The 20,998-nt window shown below is 30.7% G+C and overlaps 2 protein-coding genes across 2 annotated transcripts; one reads left to right on the top strand and one right to left on the bottom strand.

Annotated features, from left to right (window-relative positions):
• The first annotated feature begins 10,343 nt into the window (after positions 1-10,343).
• LOC114175587 (AP2-like ethylene-responsive transcription factor At1g16060) lies at positions 10,344-12,560 on the top strand. Its single transcript, XM_028060344.1, has 8 exons — positions 10,344-10,573; positions 10,841-10,923; positions 11,071-11,079; positions 11,173-11,261; positions 11,335-11,408; positions 11,498-11,548; positions 11,646-11,722; positions 11,919-12,560. Exons 1-8 carry the CDS (start codon positions 10,353-10,355, stop codon positions 12,497-12,499), a joined length of 1,185 nt encoding a protein of 394 aa, XP_027916145.1. The 5' UTR covers positions 10,344-10,352; the 3' UTR covers positions 12,500-12,560.
• Positions 12,561-15,587: 3,027 nt separating this feature from the next.
• Positions 15,588-19,937, bottom strand: LOC114176280. Its single transcript, XM_028061262.1, has 8 exons — positions 19,660-19,937; positions 19,497-19,552; positions 18,926-19,088; positions 18,307-18,395; positions 17,197-17,329; positions 16,622-16,714; positions 16,230-16,332; positions 15,588-16,137 (listed from the first exon to the last, which is right to left on the bottom strand). Exons 1-8 carry the CDS (start codon positions 19,846-19,848, stop codon positions 15,683-15,685), a joined length of 1,281 nt encoding a protein of 426 aa, XP_027917063.1. The 5' UTR covers positions 19,849-19,937; the 3' UTR covers positions 15,588-15,682.
• Between the last annotated feature and the right edge of the window lie 1,061 nt (positions 19,938-20,998).

Below are 20,998 nucleotides of genomic sequence, written 5' to 3'. Positions count from 1 at the left end.
AAAAAAAATGGATGATCAACTTGTTATTTTTGAACGAAAATAAGAACTAAAAGAGTAATTTCAAAAATTTTATATAAACTAGTAAAAAAATTGTATTTACTTTTTTTATGATAATAAAAAAAATGATAAAATTATAATTATTGTTATTATTATAACTAGATCTTGACCCGTGCATACGCACGGGTCGATGTTTTTTTTTTTAATTATGTGAAAAAGAGTAATAAATATTTATTATATTTTAAAAAAATTGTATAATTTGATTACGTATTATTATTATATTTTATTATAAATATAATATTTAAATTTAAAATTATAAGAAAGTTAAATTAATTTTTGTGTATATTTTTATAATAATAATAATAATTTAATATTTATTTAAAATTAATGTAATAAATGTAGTGGATTGTATATTTTGAATTGATCTTAGTAATTATTTATAGTATTTTCTTGATTTAGATTGGTTGATGTAAAAAACAACATTAATTGATGAAATAGTAGAGCTTGAACTGTTAAGATATTTGAGTTTTTAATAATATTTTTAATTAGTTATTATTGTGTGATTAAAATTTTTTTCCTTTTAATTTGTATTAAAAATATTAATGTAATTATTAATTTATTTAAATAAATAATTTTATTATATAATTATATTTAAGTATTATAATTATGTATAACTATGTATAATTATATATTATATTAAAATGAAATGCATATACACAAATCATTTTGTTGTTAAAAAAAATATAAGTATATTATGCATTACGAATCCCGTTAAATACAAAATAAAGTTGATGTTAAAATTTGTTAACAGAAGCATGGACATCAAACTTAAACCAATATTTAAAATGAATTGACGATATGAGATTATAAAAATATGTAGTTAAACATATAAATTATTCTACTCAAAACAAATATATATATATATATATATGTATATATATATATATATATATATATATATATATATATATATATATATATAAAACATGTAAGATTGTGTGACATTTAATACTCATCTAGAGTTTATCAAATTATTATAATATGAAATACGTACCCACACGTTATTGCTAAAATAAGACGTAAATATATTATGAATAAAGGATTACGTATGAAAATATAATAATAATAATTATTATTATTATAATAGAAAAATATTAATACTAATATTAAAAATAATTATAACACAAAATAGTAGAGTAACATAAACATATGGGGTTATGGATAAGTAAAAAATAATAATAATAATAATAGAATAACAATAATATTAATAATAAAAATAATAACAATACTAAATATTGCAAACATGTTTGAGATTTAACTTTAACTTTAAAAAAAATAAGTAATAAGAAACAAATGAAAAACATTTAAATACTATTTCTAAATTAGAAATCAATCCCAAAGTATAATTGAAAAGAAAATGTAAAACAACATTAATAAAAACTATTAAAGTTCAAGCAAGCACTTGTTTATCATGTAAAGTTCAAGCAAGCACTTGTTCAAGCAAGCAACCACAGATAAACATGTAATGGTTTTCTTCTGTTATTAGCCTCAGGTAGATGTCTTCCTCATTTTTTTTTTATCCAGGATACAACAAAGAAAATAGTTGAGACATACCAAAGGTACATCATGATAATGTATGCCTTAGCTTGAAGCCTATAACGCATGCTCAACGACAGTTACAAATAAATTCTAGTAAAATGTTAAAAGAAATCTTATCTTGAAGAGATCAAAACATGAAGGTAAACCAATTTTTTTTTAAACAAAAACATTTTAACATTGATGTTTAATACTGGGCAGAAGAATTGTATTCCCTGAAATTTCACCAAGAATAGTTAAATCCTATAACAAATCACCAGATAAATCTGCTAAGGTTTTAAAAGAATTTAGCAATGAATAAATGTTCTGCAAAACATTTTTTAGTGTTTGAAACTAAGGCACCTAGCTAATTAAATTTCTCATGTACATTAATTGTAAAGGCATGTTTACACATCTACAAAACTACAGGCAAAATAAACTAATTGTTCATACATTGAATATCACTGGCAAGGTGAGAAGAAAACCCCAAACTTCCATGTATTAAGTTGATAATCACCCACCAGATTATTTTGAATAGTAACCCCGTATAAATTTAAGGCATTTAGTGGAACAATTGCATATGAAACCTTTTCATACCTACGTGAACCTCAAAGTTCCCCATCAAGATGGATATTGTCCTCAAGGAAAATAAGGAAAAAATTGTAGGAAGGACTATGTTGGCAGATTTCCTTTTTTTTTTACCGCAGATGAAAACACCAATATAGAAAAACAGGGTTTCCTTGGTGTTTATTGCCAATTGTATCATTTTTGTACTTTGGATACAGTGACAAACTTTAATGATACTCAACATCCAACATTAGAAGAATTTCAAAGAAAAAAAGTGAAGAATAAAACAATTTGAAATGTTTGAGTTATCCATTAATACATACAGCGTAATGACATTTCTACATCAACTTCAATTATATTGAAAGAGTAAAAACCAATTTGATTTAAACTTACCTCACCCATCTCAGGCTTTGATTTAATTCTACTAACCATTTGACCATGCATAGCATCAAATTTAGGATCTTTTTCTTCTAGGATGTTGTCCATATTAACTCTAGAAGGATCATCTTAAGCCTACTAACAATGAAATCAACCACAATGAAATAACACGTTAGCATTATAGAACTTCAAAAGAACATCAAAATTATAAGATATATCTATGTATGCAACATTTCAAAAAGAATGATACAACATGCGGTTAATGAATCCAATGAAAATTATGTTACCGACACAAACTTCAAACGAACACCGATGTAACCATAAACAACACTTGCAACACCTGCATTACACTTAAAGACATATTTTGTAATGAATAACCAACTGATTCGTACAGTAAGAAAACAATTTCTCAATCAAAAATATTTTAAAGATATATGGTTTTTGCCACAACTTAAAATAGAATTCCAAAACATCCCAAAAAATCACAAACAGAATCCCAACAAATAATGACACAATAGCAAACACTATAAAAAAACGATTTAACTTGTTTTGGGTAATCAATATTCAGCTCCTATCATAAGAACCAAAATACAAAAGAAAAAAGCTTTATCAAGCATACAACCACAAAGCACAAATTACCGAAAGGTTAAAAAAAATATGTTAAGGAACCTTAACAAACCCTAAACTATGAAAAACATATCAAAAGATCACAAACCAAAAAATAGAAAAACACCAATTGTAACAACCAAAATACCAAAAACTAATATTTATTTAGCATTTCAACCATAAATCACAACTAATCCAGAGATCATAATAAAAAAACCATGATAGTGGTTCAAGTAAATGAGGTTAAAAGAACATCTAATCTTATAATCTCAGCTTGTCAACTGAGATTCTGCGAATGCTTCAATGGTGAATGTCTGAACTTATTTTCGCAGCTTGTGATTTGTAAACCCTTCAAAATTGTAAGTATATACCACATACCAACGAAAATTGACAATAAAAATTAAAAGCATAAGAAAAATTAAGAAAATAAAACCTCAAATGCTAAAAAAATACCTTTTTCGGTAACACTACCATTGTATAACAGAACAAAAAAAATAGTTTTAGAACAAACAAAAAAAGTATTAAACCGATATAGTCATGTACATACCTGGGGTAAAAGTTCCTCAACAGACTGTATGTTGGCATCCAAGTTCTTGGTTGCGACTCCCTGCCCACTTTTATGAACATCATAATATACTCTTCCATAGGATCCCTCCCAAATAAGAGTATCTGGATCAAAGTTATATGTAACTTGTTGAGCTTTAACCGAGTGAGTGCCCTCCTTTGCATAATTGAATTTATCACACTATCTTTGTCAAATTCAATTTTCGTTTAAAATAAAATAAAAATTAAAACAATAAGGTATTTATATTGAAACTTTTCAATAACATATTACGCAATCAATCCAATTGACATGGAATTATCACTCAAACAATGCTTAAAGTGTAAGGACATTGGAGCCAACATAACATTAAAAAAAAATTGCATCAATTTTGAACATAAGCAACAGGAAAAGATTAGCATCTTAAAGTGAATATGTCACAACATATCTCATGAAATTAATATATCCTTTATTGGTCTATAGTTGCTAAAAGAAAGCCTTTAAATTATGCAAATCTTTGCATAAGTTTCATTCTTATCTGTTTTTATTTATTTTTTCATCAAAAAATTAGTAAGATAGATAAAGATTACTAAAACCTATACTACCTTTTGTTCAACCCATAATCAATATGTTTACGAAACAATGGAAAAAAAATAAGTTTACAAAAAGATAAACAAAATTACAACACCCAAATCAAGAAATACATACAATCCAATAACTAAAATATAACAATAGAACAAACAACATTTAAGGAACGAACATTCAAGGAAGAGAAAAAAAATCCAAGTAAAAAATAATCTCCTTGATTCAAGTCTTTCAAGAGCATTTAGGTAATAGAAGAAAAAAAATGTCGTAGGAAGTAATTTGGTATTGGTTTCTTCAAAGCGCAGGTGTCCCTCTTGATTCTTACATTTCATCAAAATGTGAAAGTCAATTTAAAAAAAAAAATTAGCACAAATAAATTTTCATGTCGACACACTATTTCCAGCAAGCAAAAGTAAAAGAAGAATGAAAAATCATGTAAAAGCAGAGTTAGAAGAAGAATAAAAAAACACTTAAAAACCATAAATAGCAAACATATCCTTGAATGCTTACCTCTCCATACAAAAGAAAATTAAACTTAAAAAAAAAAATCCTCTTAAAAATTATTTTCGTCATGTTGCTTCAAGATCGACTTTGGTCTTCAAAATTCTTGGATCTTCTCTTCAAAAACTCCTAAAAACTTTAGAAGAAAAAAAAATCAAAGAACAACATGTCTTCAATCAATTTATTCAAACAAAAAAAAACGTAAACACCTTTTTCGCTGTCGATCAAATAGAACAGCATACCTATCAATCAAAAATTCTCTTCCACCATTGCGGTAATGGTGGAGGTTCGAATGTGAACAGCTGGTCCATGCTTGATTTCTCTCTATATAGAAATGAAAAAGGAGAACTTAGAGGAAAGAAGAAAGAAAGTGTATCTTGAAAAGACTCCAGACTCTTCTTCTACTGTAAAATACACAGACATCAGTCAAATGTTATTCGACAGAAATGAGCGGGAAACACACGCTCAAATTCAATTTACTGATACAAATTTCATTAATGACAGGGTAGAAAGGGAAAGGTAAAAACATAGACTTTAACAAAAACCTAGACGGTAATGATAAAAACGTAAACTTTAACAAAGATCACCAAATAATGATGAAGAAAGAAGAGAACTTTAATAAACAGAAAAAAATTGCATTCATCAAATCAAACAATAAATCGTAAAATGTACCTTTTATGTGCAATTTTAACACTCAAACACCATATTCCTAGCATTTCAAATAGCCATAGAAAAGTAAAATCCATAGACAAATAAATGTTTAAGATTTTATTCAAAAATACATTTTAAAAACAAAAACTTGAACATTTTTTCGACCCATGGTAATAGTCGTATGAAATATAAAAAAAAATTACAACAATACCATCAACAACAACAAAACATGTTCAAGATTTTGTTCAAAAGTACCCTTTAAAAACAAAAACTTGAACCTTTTCGTCAACACACAATAATAGGTCTACGGAGTACAAAAGATATAAATACAACCCTAAAACATGTCCAGGACGAAAAATATTGCAAAAATTAAACCTTTCTTGTCAAAATAACAAAACAGATGAACAACAGTCCAAAAAATAACATAATAGGTATAGCATGCATAAAAAATGCCAACTATAAAAACTGAACACAAAAACAACATCTAAAACAACAAATGATGTTCAACAGTTTCTAAAAACAAAAATATCAACCTTTTCTTCGACACCCAAAACATCGAAAAAATTATATCTTTGAGCTTTATAAAAAAAAATGTTCTGTACCGAGTAAGAAGAAGAAGAACCAAAAAAAAGAAGAAGAACATCGTAAAAAAGAAACAGACATAAATGAACACAGTAAGAAGAAGAACAACAACAAAAAAACATGATAAAAATACAACAAAAAATAAACTACACCGAAAACAACTTCTGCAAACCTTCAACAACAACAATGACAAAAAAATAAAAAACACGAACAAAAAAATTTCAAACTTAGGCTACTGTGAAGAACAAAAAGAAGGAGCTTTAAAAAAATTACAACGATCACCCAAGAAAAATAAACAGCCAAAAAAAAATACTTACGTTGGTATGAAGAAGAAGAAGAAAGAAGATGCAATGAAGTCGAAGAAGAAGAAAAAAGAAAGCAAATATGTGTTTGAAGAAAGAGATAACGGAAGAAGAAAAAATGAAATACCTCCACCAAATGCTGGCTTGAAGAAGAAGCCTCCGATTGTCAGCAAAACATCAATCACCATTTAATGCTTTCAGGAAAAAAAAAACGAAAACCCAAAAGACGATATTACCCTCAATTTGAGACAGCTGTCAATAATTTAGAATGTCTATCTCAGTAAATTACCTGCACTAAGAATTTCTTAGATATATAGTAGATTATAAAATAATTTCTATTTCCTTATAATTAATTAATTTTTATTTATAATGATTAAATTTTAAAATAATCAAATAAAAAAATGGTTAAATTAAACAAATAATTACTTGCCACCTACTTATATGCGGAATCAACCTTCAATCCATAACTTTTTTAGTTGAGTTGACTACATTCCCTGTAACATCCCAACCGGATGTTACAGATTTAAATAATAAAATAGAGATAGTATTAATTATGCTGCATTTAATAAAATCTCATTTTCCAAATGCGCGGGAAATTTAAAACTTTATGAAATAAATAAAGAGTATGAAATCCATAATTTACAAAACTAGAATATGATAAAAACATCCATAGATGTTTACAATTTATTCAAAAATCATAAAACATAAAACTCCCAAGTTATCCCCGCTCTGAAGCTAAGTCTCACCAGAACCACCTGCAACAACATCATCTACTCATGTGTACCGCGTACACGATCATCGCCAAACACAAGTAGATAGGGTGAGCTTAACAGATAAAATATATAAAAATGCATACACAAATACGACACATTTACATATGCAACACAATCACTTCAAATGAATTCCACCCTTTGATTTCATACCACATGGCTACAACCATGTGAATCGTGTTCTACATCTTCTAGTGATTACCTCAAGATGACTTGTTGCCATACCTATCGGTCACAACCGATAGAGCACGTGCGGGAAACCATTGCTACAGATCATACACCGCAACGTCAGGTGAAGTTCCCAAATACGAACATAGTTCGCAACGTCCCAAGACTACCAAACTCGTCAGCTAACTACTAAGGAGGACAATCTATCTGGACCCATCCGTACTGGCCACAACCAGCACACTCACACCGGTAACACTCGCCAACCTGAGCTCAACTCAAGGGTTCCTCGTGTTCATCCGCCATCCCGAGCTCAACTCGAGGGATGTCATTCTGAGCTTAACTCGAGGAATGTCATTTCGAGCTCAACTCGAGGAATGCCACGTGTTTAATCCCTATCCCGAGCTCAACTCAAGGGATACGTTCCGAGCTCAACTTAAGGAACACCAGCAATCCCACCTTTGAAGCATCACTAAAATTCTGTAGATCACGCCTCCAAACATCAAAACTCTAATACTGTTGCAGTAGAAATCGTCTGGCAGGCAACACATACCGTCAGGCGCAGCCGCTTCCAAACTGCCTGGCGGGGGACGCGTACCGTCAGGCGACAAGCGGCTCAGAACCACCAACGCTGCAGACACCGCCTGGCGAGATAGCCTACACCACAAGGCGCACGCACTCTAGGAGCCTCCTGATTCTGTCGCTATAGCCTGGCGGAACCTCCCTCTCCGCCAAGCGCCACTCGCACCAGGACCCCACTGTTTCCTAGCGGTTGCCAGACGGTTCCAACACTTCTGCCAGGCGCCACACCAGTACGCCGTGCAGTACTAAATTTCAAGCACTCTGAACAGCTTGCAGCCCAAACTTGGACCTATAATCTACAACATTTCCACCCCAATTCATTTAGTTCACATCTATACCATTCATATTCAAATGGATTTGGTCCAAAACCACAAGATCAGTTACTTAGCTATGTTTCTCTCTCTATTATAGTTTACCAATTTGATTTTCACAACCCTAAAGAGATCAAAACTATTTATAAGATGCTTTAGCTACTCCAACCTCTATGGTGGATATGTCGTTGAATGCTCTATGTGTGTGTGTGTGTGTGTTTGTGTGTCTGTGTCTGTGTGTGTCTGTGTGTCTGTGTGTCTCAGTGTGTGTGTGTGTGTGTGTGTGTCTGTATGTTAGTGTGTCTGTTTGTTTGTCTGTCTGTCTGTGTGTGTGTGTTTGTGTGTGTGTGTATGTCTGTGCATGTGTGTGTCTGTGTGTGTGTGTTTGTTTGTCTGTGTGTGTGTGTGTGTGTGTTTGTGTCTGTGTGTTTCTGTGTGTGTGTGTGTACTATCTTCTTTTGACATTTCTTTTGTAATCAGTTTGGTAAATGTGTGTGTGTGTATGTGAACTATCTTCTTTTGACATTTCCTTTGTAATTAGTTTTGTAAGTCAAATTTACTTTATTTATAAAATAGAGGAACTCAATTAAGTAAAAAATAAATATAATAACAAAATATAAATCATGTGTCTAAATTTAGAAACCAAATTACTAATTAAATCCTTATAGTGAAAATTCAAAAATTTAATTAGTGGTGTTGTACTTTAGACTCTAAAATCAATCATGATAAGGATTTAATTGAATATATCAAACATGTTAAGGATTTAATTAAAAAAATTAAAAAAAATTAAAACTCAATAAGATAATTTTTTTTAATAAAGACTAAATTGGAGATATTCAAATTTATGAAAATCTTAAAATTTAATTGTAACATTGTTTTATTTTACATATGTGAAGACATGAAATCAATAACAATGTAAAAGTAATAATCACATTATCTCAAATAACCACAAAATCAAACAACAATTACTTATTAAAAAATACAATTTTTTTAACATTTAATTAAAAATAATCAAATTTATAAAAACTTAATTAAACCTAATAAAATTACAATATAATAATAATAATAATTATTATTATTACTATTATATATTCTTATTAGTGATTATAAATAAAGAAAAGTACATCATTTTGGTAAGTTTCATGAAGTGCAAAATCTATCAATGCCATGTAATAAATTGTGATCAGAAATTCACAACAATTTTAGTGGGATATGTTTTGAGAGTTAACTGCTGAGGCTTTGGGTGACTCCATGTAAAAGGAATTAATAGTTTTGAAGTTTATATGATACCAGTTTGCATAGGAATTAATCACAACTTGAAAAGCTCCGCAGAGAGAATAAACTCTTTCTGTCATTTATCTGCTACTCGGTAAGAGATCAAGTTAGTCGGAACTTTTGCACAATTTCACCATTATCCAACAAATAATCACTTTTAGTGGACGACATTTGCTACGCTTTTACTCTAACCACTATCATTACTGACAAATTTTATCATATCACGACACAAACAACTCTTTCATGCTTTTTCCCAGAAAACAAAAACTGCACTAGACACACTTTTAACTCATTATCCAAAACACGCCAAAACCATTTGTCTTATAACTTTCTAAAATAATCTTTTCATTCATCCAAAACATGCACTATAACCGTTTGAACTCTTTAATTGTTGTACAATCAATTTTATTTAGAATTATTTTATACAAATATTCACTTCCTATTTTGTTCATTCCTAATTATGTGCAATCAATAAACAAATATATATTGATTACTCTAGTGATTTTTTTTTCTCATTCTTGCAAAAGAATTTCTCCATCCACGATCCTACATAGTCTCTCGTTTGGTTTCAGTTCTCCAACACATGGAAGTGATAAGATATAACATAATAAACTCTTGTAGACTTTGATAAAATCAATGCATCATTTTTAGATGGTTATCAACTAATCAAACCTTGTCTTACATTGAACAGGCTAATTTTGTTTATACCTCAATAAGAGTATGCTCATAAATAGCTACACGTTATTGGTTTCGTGGGTTGTGAGCAAATTGAATTTGTTTCATTGTAATGTTATCATCGACAACTTTTTGTCTTTGTTCCAAAATCCAGTTTTAAACAGCAAAATGACAAGTTAAGAATGAAACAAGTTTCTTCTGGTATATATATATATACAGAGAAGTCAGTGCTTGAACCATTCCAGGTATTAGCATTGTTGTTTGGTGAACAAGAAAAGAGAAGAGTGAAATGGAGCTTGCACCAGTGAAATCTGAACTGAGCCCAAGAAGCCATAGGTTGCTCGTTATAGATGGTAGTGAGGTTGCTAAGTGTGTCAAAAGGAGGCGAAGAGGTTCGTCTATGTCAGTGTTAGGTGGCAATGAACAACATGGTGAAAAGTTAGAAGAACATAAACAACTTGGTACTGCCACCACTGTTAAGAGAAGTTCAAGGTTCAGGGGTGTTAGCAGGCATGATCTTCGTAAACATATCTTAGACCTTGTTTGTTTATTGTTTTCAAAAGCAGTTTATTGAAGAACATAAACAACTTGGTACAGCCACCAAGTGCTTGTGTTTTGGTTTTTAAAATATCTGTTTTGGAAACAATTTTAGAAACATAGAATAAATGAGAAAAGAATCAAAGAGGCCCTTATTCTTAGTTTTTTTCACATAATTCCAAATCTTTTTGTGATTGTTTTCTGATTTGAAGCTAAAATTATAGTCTTTCTGTGGAGCAGACACAGGTGGACTGGGAGGTTTGAAGCACATCTATGGGATAAAGGGACATGGAATCCCACTCAGAAGAAGAAAGGAAAGCAAGGTAGATATGTTGAACTCTTTCCCCACTTCACTTTCATTGGCTATTTGTTGTTTTTAATTTTTAATTTTTATCTATGATCTATGATTGCTCATTGCATTGTTGTTCTGTTTTGGTATGTGGCTTTGTTGCTTTCTTGATGTGGAGCAGTATATTTGGGTAAGTACCTGCATGATTTTAACAGTATTTTCTCTGAATTCAAGGATAAAAAAAGAGAAACTGACCTTTTGGCTAAATTTATGCTTTAACCAGGAGCTTATAATGATGAAGAAGCAGCTGCTAGAGCTTATGATTTGGCTGCACTCAAGTACTGGGGAATATCAACTTTCACAAATTTTCCTGTAGGTTATAAAAAAGCAGAAGTTTTTGTATCTGACTGATATAAATTTCTGACATACTGATATTTTTTTGCAGGTGTCTGACTATGAGAAAGAAATTGAGATAATGAAAACAGTAACCAAAGAAGAATATCTTGCTTCACTGAGAAGGTAATCCCATTTCTTCAATAAATACTGCCATTAAATCTTTTGATTTTTTTTGGGAAGCTCTATATCCTGTTTTTGTGTTTTTGTTGTAGGAGGAGCAGTGGTTTTTCGAGAGGTGTATCAAAGTATAGAGGAGTAGCAAGGTGAAACGTTTTCTAAATTTTGTAATCAAACCTTGTTATCTTTTTTGTCCAACAAAACACATGGTGCTAAGGTTTTATGTATGCAAACTAAATACAGGCATCATCACAATGGAAGATGGGAAGCAAGAATTGGGAGAGTGTTTGGCAACAAGTACCTCTACCTTGGGACTTACAGTGAGTTTTCAAACTAAACATAATCCCCATGTTTCTCATAAAGAACACTACTTTACTACTTCACCATGCATCCATGTCCAAAATAGAAAGAAATTTAAAAAGTGAAGTATTAAGAAATGGACTTTAAAGCTAATTCAATCTTATAAAATTGACGGTTTGTGAACTTTATATAATTGTATTTGTCCCATTTCTGAAGGTACACAAGAAGAAGCAGCTCGTGCATATGACATTGCAGCAATTGAGTACAGAGGTATAAATGCTGTGACAAACTTTGACTTGAGCTCCTACATCAGATGGCTAAGACCAGGAACACATGATCAAAAGCCTGGCACAGATCCTCAACCCTTTGCTACCTCTAACTCAATGCAAACAAGAGGGAACATTGAGGTATCCAACTCTAACATGAATTCATTCTCCTCACCTGAATTGGACAGTACCAAGAAGCAAGACTTTTCCAAGTATATCAACCCTTTGAGTCCTTGCAACAAGCCATCTTCCCCAACAGCATTAGGACTTCTCCTAAAATCAACAGTATTCAGAGAATTGATGCAGAGAAATCTGAACTCCTCTAGTGAGGAAGCTGAAGAAGTTGAATTCAAATACCCACAAGAAGGAAATGGAGTGACATATTACAGTGACAACACCAGTAACTCTTACTTTTGCTCTTCTGATATCAACACATTACCAAACCTGGAGTCACCAGAAGAGAGTTCATTGCCTATGTATCATGGAACTGTGCAATCCCTGTGGAATAGTTCTTTCAACATCTCTAACTGATTGCTTTTTTGTATTAAGAAAAATAGAGTTAAAACCTCTCCCTTCTTAGCATACTAGTGGAAGTCAAATAATTGCCAAGATGTTCATACTGGCCCTTCGACCTTGACTGTTCATAAATCAACAGTGTCAAATAAACATTATTGTATTGCCTTTGAAAGAAAATGTTCAAAACTCTTTCTTAAGCTGTTCCTGGCCTATGTCTTTAAGAGCTTTGGTTAAGCAATTATCAATTAAACATTTCCTTTATTTTATAAAGTGTCCTTTTAAGATGTTTCACTCATGAAGTAGATAATTTATTATTCTAAATACTATAATCATGAATTATTCTTCCACTTTTGTCAATTGTTTTGTTATTTTTTTCACATTTTTTATGTTAGTTAAGAGTTAATATTTTGTTATTCTGGTACCTGTCTCCGTCACTTCTAGGTTACAGATATCATTTTGGGTTATACCTAAGGATAATGCTGGAGAAAATTTTTACTATGGTCGTAATTAGTGTGATTTTCCACATCATAAAGGAATTTTGTTATTACTTAATAAACTAATTATTCTTGTTATTTGACATAAAATGTTGTAGTATGAAAATGCATATCTCGAAATTTGTTTTTGTGGAAAATTTTGGTATTTAAATGTTGTATTAGTGACTGATCCTTCGTTTTCTTGAGAATTGATTAGAGTTTAATTTGAAATAACTTAGTTAAAGATAAGAAGTTTAAATTTGTTTATCTTCAAATGAACTCTAGGACACAAACAACAAACTCAAATATGTTTATCACTTAATGATAATTTAATTCATAGGATTATATAAATGTGAATGGCTTTTATGAGTGGAACAAGAACATGAACAACACAAAATAATATAAAAGAAGAAGATGAACATACGCATTCAACAAAAATAAGATGAAACAAAGAGGAGAAAGAACAAGTATGATTTGATGATTCTAATGAAAGAAAAGATAAAATGGAATAGAGAAATTTATGAGAGAATGGATGAGATAATCAGAGCCTATTCTCTTGCTTCATAAATAAAAAATAAAAATAGCATTTTAGAAATTCGTGGAACCATTCCATGCTTGTGTTCTTAGATAGCTGAAGCCATATGCCTGAGTTTTTATTATAATCTTCGGCTCCTCATATAATAAAAGTCTAAAGTTCTCCTATAATTTAAAAAATGCCACCTTATTTTTAAAGACTTCAGATTTCTTGAAAACAAAGTATATAAAACGTTTTCAAATGCGTTTTATATAAGACCCAAGTAAGAAGAAAACCATTTCTTTTGAAAGCACTTTGAAAAATTCTTACTTCATTCAATTTATCCAAAACTATTTTAGAAATAATATAGTGGAAGTCCAAATATCGTATCTCACAAGGACAATGACTAATGTGATTTAAATTAATTGATTTGTTATGTGTTAGCAAATATACTAAATCGTACAAGTAATACACTGGAAGTCCAGATATCATATCTCACAAGAACTAATGTGGTTTAAATTAATTGATTTGTTACTTATAAAGGGTGAGAATACAAAAACATATATTTAAAAGAAAAATAAATGTAGAATTAAGATGTAAAATATCAATAAAAATTGATACAATGGAAACAAATAGCTTGATTGAGAAAAATATAAGATAAAAATTTCACCGGGATTGGATTTTAAGATTTCATTCAAAGTAAAACATCAAACAATATATTCATATTTTTGTCTCTCACGCTCACATCATTATCATTTGTAACATGTATCGATTTCGTCACAGACAAAGCTAAATTAAAATAATAAAAACTCTATGTCTAACAATATTTACTATTACATTTGCATTAATGATCAATAGATCAATAAGTTGATGCTTAGGAATGATCAATGACCACATCTATGTCTAGTATATAAAATCAATAGTTGTTTTACCTTGCTCAGGATTCTCAGACTATCTTTTGATAAAAGAAAAATAAATTAGTTAGAATAAACTAATAAAAGAATATATAATATACTTTATCATAAATTATTATATTTTTGTTAATATTATTTCGCTGGTAGAAATTTTATTTGTTAGCTACAAATTTGTGACAATTTTTTTTCATAATTAAATAAATTTTAATTCTATGAGGAAATAACAATAAAATGATTAACCTCTCTCAAAACATAACTAATTAGCTTCAAATTAGTTACAATTTTCTTTTGTTGGTCCCTCACTAAATGGTGAGAAACAATTTTCTTCACTAATTTCCTTCACAAATTAGCTACTAGACTTTTTTGTCGTTGATCTCTTGTTAAATAATGAGAAATTAATAAAAAATAATTTCTCTCGTTAATTTCTCTCACAAATTAGTTACGATTTTTTTTATCGTTGATCCCTCGTTAAATAACAAAACATTTATGAGAAATAATTTCTCTCACTAATTTCCTCGCAAATTAGTTACAAAATGTTTTTGTTACTAATCTCTTGTTAAATAATAAGAAATTAGTAAAATGTATTTTTTCTCGTTAATTTCTCTCGCATTTCTCTTGCAAATCAGCAATTTTTTGTAGTGGTTGTTCTCCATTATATTATTTCATTTTAGGTCTGAAGTTTCATTTCAAAGGTACATGTTAAAATTTAATAACATTCTCTATTACACATATAATACATTATTGAGGTGAATTTTTATATTGATAATCTTCATTGGCATTTAATAAAATCCTCTATTATGCAGCTAATTTAGGCTAAACTGATAACACAATCAGAACCTATGATATTATACCCAGGTTCTGGACTCCAATAAAACTAAAAAAAACTTAAAAGACTTCTTTCTAATTTTCTCTTTCATTCTTTGTTTCGGATTTTCAAGTTTCAAGCTCCAATAACTCGTTGTTTAAGAAATATCAACCTTCAAATAACATCTAAGCTTAAAAATTACAAAACTATCAAACTTTAAACTCATTGTTCGTTTCTAATTTTAATTTTAACTATCTTTCAAAATCCAAAAAGTTTAAGCCAAACGTTACCTTTATCTTGAATGTATGAATGAGTCCTACTGTTTTACCTCACCCTAGAACCACCTAGCTTAGTTTTGTTAAAGTTGTGCGTAATTGCAATTACTCAAAAATTCCTGTTGCAGATAGATAACAAGAGCAAGCACAATATATATAGCTCTTCCTGTTCTGATTAGTGTACACAACAAGACATAGCTTAACATTCTTGTGATTATTAATCTTGAGGATGTTCAGTAACATGTGTCTTACTTGGACATGTCCTACTGTTATGTCCCTTTTTCTTGCACAACCTACACTTGTATTGCCTTCGAGAGACCGTTTTTCTTTTACTAGGAACAACTTGAGGACAGGTTCTGCGGTTATGGCCGAATTGGTGACATACTTTACACTTGCGGTGTTTTATCACTCTCCCATTTCTACCGCTTATCCTTAACTTCCAACAAGTTCTTCTGTTGTGGCCCTTTTCCCCACAGACCCTACACTGATTCTGTTTTATCATTCTCTCATTGCTATGGCTTACCCTTATCATTCTACATGTTCTTCTGTTGTGACCCTTTTCCCCACAGACCCTACACATGAATCGCCGATCAATCAAGGTATCCTTGAGTTCTGGACAGTAGTATCTCCTATGTCCTTCACGTCCACAGTTTTTGCAGTAGAATTTTACTCCTGCATTTGAGGAGGGACAGAAAGCAAATGAGTATGAATTTCAACCATGTCTATCACCAATGTAGTCACAGGTGGAGGGACATAAAAATTACCCTTCATGGCCATGCTCCTTTTCTGTCGGTTTATTGGATCACTAAAGAAAGCTTTCATGGTATTGGAAGTGTGTCTCCTTGCTGCAACAGTTCCCTTGGCTTTCTGCATCCATTGAAGCAAATATTAATTGTGCAGAACTTTCAGTGTGTCAAATTCTAATGCTTCAAATACTTGCATAATTTACATCCAGACAACCAGTGCCTGTACTCAAGGAATTCAGAAACATGCACAAACAGAGGGTACATAGTCAATTTTAGCTTATGGAGAAGTTAATTTCACTTTTTCCTTTTATTTTTCTCTTCCAGAAGGAGCTTATGGAGAATCTCATCGAAATAGGCCTTGATACCAAGAGAAAATGACTTCAAAAAATACAAATCTTAACATTTAAAACCTTGATAGCAGCCACACGCTGTGCCTCAAGCTTGGGATCCTGGTGAATAATCTTCATTCGGTTGCTAAACAGACCAGTTTTGGCATTCAGACTCTGCAATCATTCAACTAAACAAAGACATTTAAATTTGCAACCTTAACAATATCCACAAATTCTCTTTCTTGATTTATCATATTAATACAGCAGTAAACAAAAGGATAGAAAAAACCATGCATTGAATTTATATCACTACACAATTGTAACTTCTTCCTTTCCTAAATGTATTTGTGCCTTACATGTCCATATAGAACAAGTTAATGCTCAAGTCTCTTAACCAGAAGAAGGTTGATGCTTCTGCATGATAAGAAGTGTTCCTATCAACTTAGCTCTCATTATAAGATCCCAAAAATTGCCATTCAATTCTATGTATATGTGTTCTCTCTTGTGTAGGTGTTTGAAGTGTGCATGTAAGTCTAAATATATCAAATAATGAAGGGAACAAGCTGATGGTTCAATCCCATGTAAGTAAAACTTATGCATCATAAATAATAATTTGTATCCAAAGCATATTAAGTAAGGTTACGCTGCCAACTAACTTTCAATGAACGACTAATCTTTAATCCAACTTCTGGAGGTGGTGATTGGTAAACACGCTTGGATTTTTTCTTCACATCTAGCTTTATTTCTAATTTGTCAACTTCATCATCTTCCTTAACTTTAAGTGGGGAACTGAAAAAGTAAAACCCATAAAGAAACATTTATGTATGATCAAGAAAATTTACATAATTCAAAGATTTAGATGCAAATAAACAGACAGCAAATTAAACTTTTATGTTTGTCAAGTATGTTACAAAATATACCATCATATAGAAATCTCATGAAATCGTATTGCTTAGAATTTCACATAGATTTGATGTTGAGTCAATTATAAACAATGACAAGAATAAAAGCAACGTAAATAAAAACCAGAAGCTTCCTACTCAGGTGGAACAAAAAAAAAAGCGATAAATAAAAGCCACAAATTAGTCTGAGTACCACAACTAAAACTGATATAGTATGATCCAAACATATAAGCTGAACCCAATTCCTTCTGAACTAGTGCAGGGAAGGAGAGTAGCAATGCCAGATTACACTATTTTGATATAATCTCCTATTTACGAGAAGGAAGATCAAAAGATTAAAAATGAAAAATTAAGAAAAAAAAAAGAGCATCACACTGGGAAAAAAAGAAAGCAAATCATAATAATAAATAATGTAGAAACATCCAGATAAGCAGATTATACTCATGCTCGACTTATTAGGACTAATAATTGATTTCTTTTGTTAGATTGAATACAAATATTACAAATAACTAACCATTTGGTATTCTGTGAACCATTATTTCATACAATATGATTTGGAGGAGGGTGGAGAACTAAAGCTAAGCATGGACAATGACATGGAGAAGGATATTGTGACTAAAAAATTCATGGTATCATTAGGATGCAAAATGCATGCCACATCAAACAAGGGTCTAGTACGTGTTTGATAAAACTAGTCATTGGTACACAAAAAGCTCCTTTCTTCGTGTCCATGCTAGTGTTAAGTGTTAAAGAATCTATTTATATTAATTTGCACATGACCACGTAAAATGTCATATCAACATTGTCAGAGTTAACAAAATATGAGATTAGTAAAGAAAGACAAATTTATTTCTCAATAATTACATAGAATGGGCCCTCTCCCATGGTTTTTCATCAATTGATTCCTCCCATATAACACGATCTCCAGAGCATTGGTGGCAAGTCAATATACCCTGAGTACAAGAAGAACGAATGGGAAAAAAAGTAAACAAAGTAGCCATTGTGCACATTGCACGGATATGATGTTCAATATCATAGTGTTTCACAACTTCTATGAATATTAGGAAAATATCAAGCAAGAAATTTTAAATAACAATATATATAAAGTCATAAACACATAGGATGCAAATTAAACTAGTAACATTTGTGTTTAATAATTGTCTGGCATCATAAGGTATGTTGAAGTGTTAATAAAATCAACCCAGCAACATCAGACATATATGACCTGAGGTAAGTCTAAATTTTTCCATTGTGAGTACACAGAAGAGAAATAAAAGCTAATGTGTGAATTTCAACTTAAGAATTTCTCTTTCAAAATCAGAAATGACATGAGTTCAAGTTGTTTCATGGAAATACGATATGTAAACTTGATGATCCTAACCTTTCAGAATCAATATGGATGATCGAAGCCATTAAACTAGCCTAAAACCACGTTTAAGTTGTATTTTACTCAGAAACCAACAATAATTCTAAAAGAAACTACCTTTCCATAACATTTTGGACAGTCTGGTCTTGATCTTTCTATTCCACACTCTGTACAAGGTGTATAACCCCTTGCTCGGCAACTCGGACAAGGTAGCTCCCTGATATACTGTCCATTTGGACCAAACCAGGACCTTGGTTCTGGTGCATGAGACTTGCCCTTGCTGAAATGAAAGGAAAATAATGCTCAAAGTCACTCACCAAAGCTTCTCATAAAATATTGAATGTGTGAGTTTGTGTGTGCCTCTAAATATTTGCCTTTTTATTTTTTTGTGTTGCATTTGCTTTTACTCTCATAAAATATTTTTCGAAGAGGCTAAAATAGAATTATAATTAGGTCTTTTATCTTCACTGTTCTCCATAACTGGGTTCCCTGGATTTAGTAAAACTGTCACAGGTTCTTATTTGTATAAGATCAATGCTCTAATCACAACAATCAACACTACAAACCAAATTAAAAATTCCCAAAAAGTTAACGATCAAGTTATGTAATAAACTTTTATTTTATTTCTGACAATGCAAGAGCAAAAATACTTCAATATATAAATAAAATAAAAGTAAAAAGCTGAGACCTTGGTTTGAGCTCCTCCTCCAGCTCGAACAGTTCCTCTGAAGGATTGTAGCCCAACTGCAACAGAATAATAACATATTATTATCCAACTATAATTAAAAATAAAAGGCAACTTATGGTTTTGATTATGTTTTTTAAGGAAAGAAAACAAAAAGATAATGTGCCTGGTTTGGTTTTGGAGTGGAAAAGGAGTCGTCAGTGAGTGAAGAACAAAGGGTGGTTGGTGAGGGGCAGAAGGAAGCGTTTGTGTTGGGATGGAGCAAAAGCAAAGGACGCGCGTTTGGTGAGTTTGTGAATGGATATCTGAGAACGCGAAATGCAGAGCGAAACACGTGAATTTGGCTGGAAATCATGGATTCATGAATAAAGAAGAAGGTTTGGTTTTTGTGTTTGATTTGGTTTGCTTATTGGAAGTGTGTTCTGTTGTGTTTATGGAAATGATGTTAATTGGTGTTTTGCGTTTGTGTTTGAAACGTGCGGCTACAAAGGCAGGGTGAGGTGGATGGATAAGTGTGAAGTGGCATATGATACGACCGTGTGATCTTTGTTGGATTCTCCTAAATTATCTGATTAATAATTATTAATCACTTTTCATATTGGCATTACTATGCTGCCAAACCACCATAGAACTATTTTACCAAAAACTCTAGCAGCAAGGATTTTTATGACTTACTCCAACAAACCTTAAACATGTAAGCTGCATTTATTCATGTTATTGATTTCAGTCTCGGAGCATCCTTTTGATAATGTAATGAGTTTATCTCAAGTTTTTCTTAACATTAGTGATGACACTTGTTTAAATGAAGTTTTTTAACCAATATTCCATAATCTTAAGCAACCATTTAGAACATCGATAAATTTGGAAACTATAATACGATATACTTTGGACATGATCTTATATCAGAAGAACTATCTCTATGTGAGAAAGCAAAGATCATTTTCGCATAACAAGGATTAGAGGATGAGTGACTTGTTCTTTTTTGAGGTGATGAAAAGTGAGAGAGTGCAAATTAGAGAGATTTGTGATAAATACAATCCCACTGGAATAGGTGAGAGTAAAGGGTGAAAGATCACAAATGACTCTTTTATCCTTTTCTTATTTTATTTTTCTCGAACTATCCTTTTATTATTTATTTATTCTTCACGTGTTCACATAATATGGTAAGTTACTTCCTTGTTCCTTCTTCAAGATTATTATCTTTAACTATTTTTTAATACGCTTTTTCAAAAAAATTATGTTTACTTAAAATTTTGTATCATCATATATCTTTGTCTAAATATTTTTTTTAAATATTTTTTAATTATTTAATTAAAGAGTTAAAAGTAAAGTTTTTAATTTCTTCTGATCTTTAAAATTTGTTATGTTTTTTTTTATTTTATGTGTAAATATTATCTTTTTATTTTGAAATTTTTAGATAATTTTGTTTTTAAAATTTACGAATTTTATTTTATTAACAAATAAATATATGTATTTTTAGTTTTAATTTCTTATTAAAATTAAAT

This window comes from Vigna unguiculata, chromosome 3 (genome assembly GCF_004118075.2).
Source record: "Vigna unguiculata cultivar IT97K-499-35 chromosome 3, ASM411807v1, whole genome shotgun sequence".
Classification (NCBI taxonomy): Eukaryota; Viridiplantae; Streptophyta; class Magnoliopsida; order Fabales; family Fabaceae; genus Vigna; species Vigna unguiculata.
This window is presented reverse-complemented; position numbering and strand designations above follow the sequence as displayed.

What these genes read in the sequence shown, in the direction of transcription:
- LOC114176280 (XM_028061262.1), bottom strand. Translation starts at nt 19,848, where the DNA reads ATGATTTCCAGCCAAATTCACGTGTTTCGCTCTGCATTTCGCGTTCTC. An exon ending in CCACTCCAAAACCAAACCAG is followed by an intron (nt 19,553 to 19,659) that starts GCACATTATCTT and finishes ATTCTGTTGCAG; the next exon opens with TTGGGCTACAATCCTTCAGA. An exon ending in AGCGTGTGGCTGCTATCAAG is followed by an intron (nt 16,333 to 16,621) that starts GTTTTAAATGTT and finishes CAATGGATGCAG; the next exon opens with AAAGCCAAGGGAACTGTTGC.
- LOC114175587 (XM_028060344.1), top strand. Translation starts at nt 10,353, where the DNA reads ATGGAGCTTGCACCAGTGAAATCTGAACTGAGCCCAAGAAGCCATAGG. An exon ending in AAGTATAGAGGAGTAGCAAG is followed by an intron (nt 11,549 to 11,645) that starts GTGAAACGTTTT and finishes AACTAAATACAG; the next exon opens with GCATCATCACAATGGAAGAT. An exon ending in CCTCTACCTTGGGACTTACA is followed by an intron (nt 11,723 to 11,918) that starts GTGAGTTTTCAA and finishes CCATTTCTGAAG; the next exon opens with GTACACAAGAAGAAGCAGCT.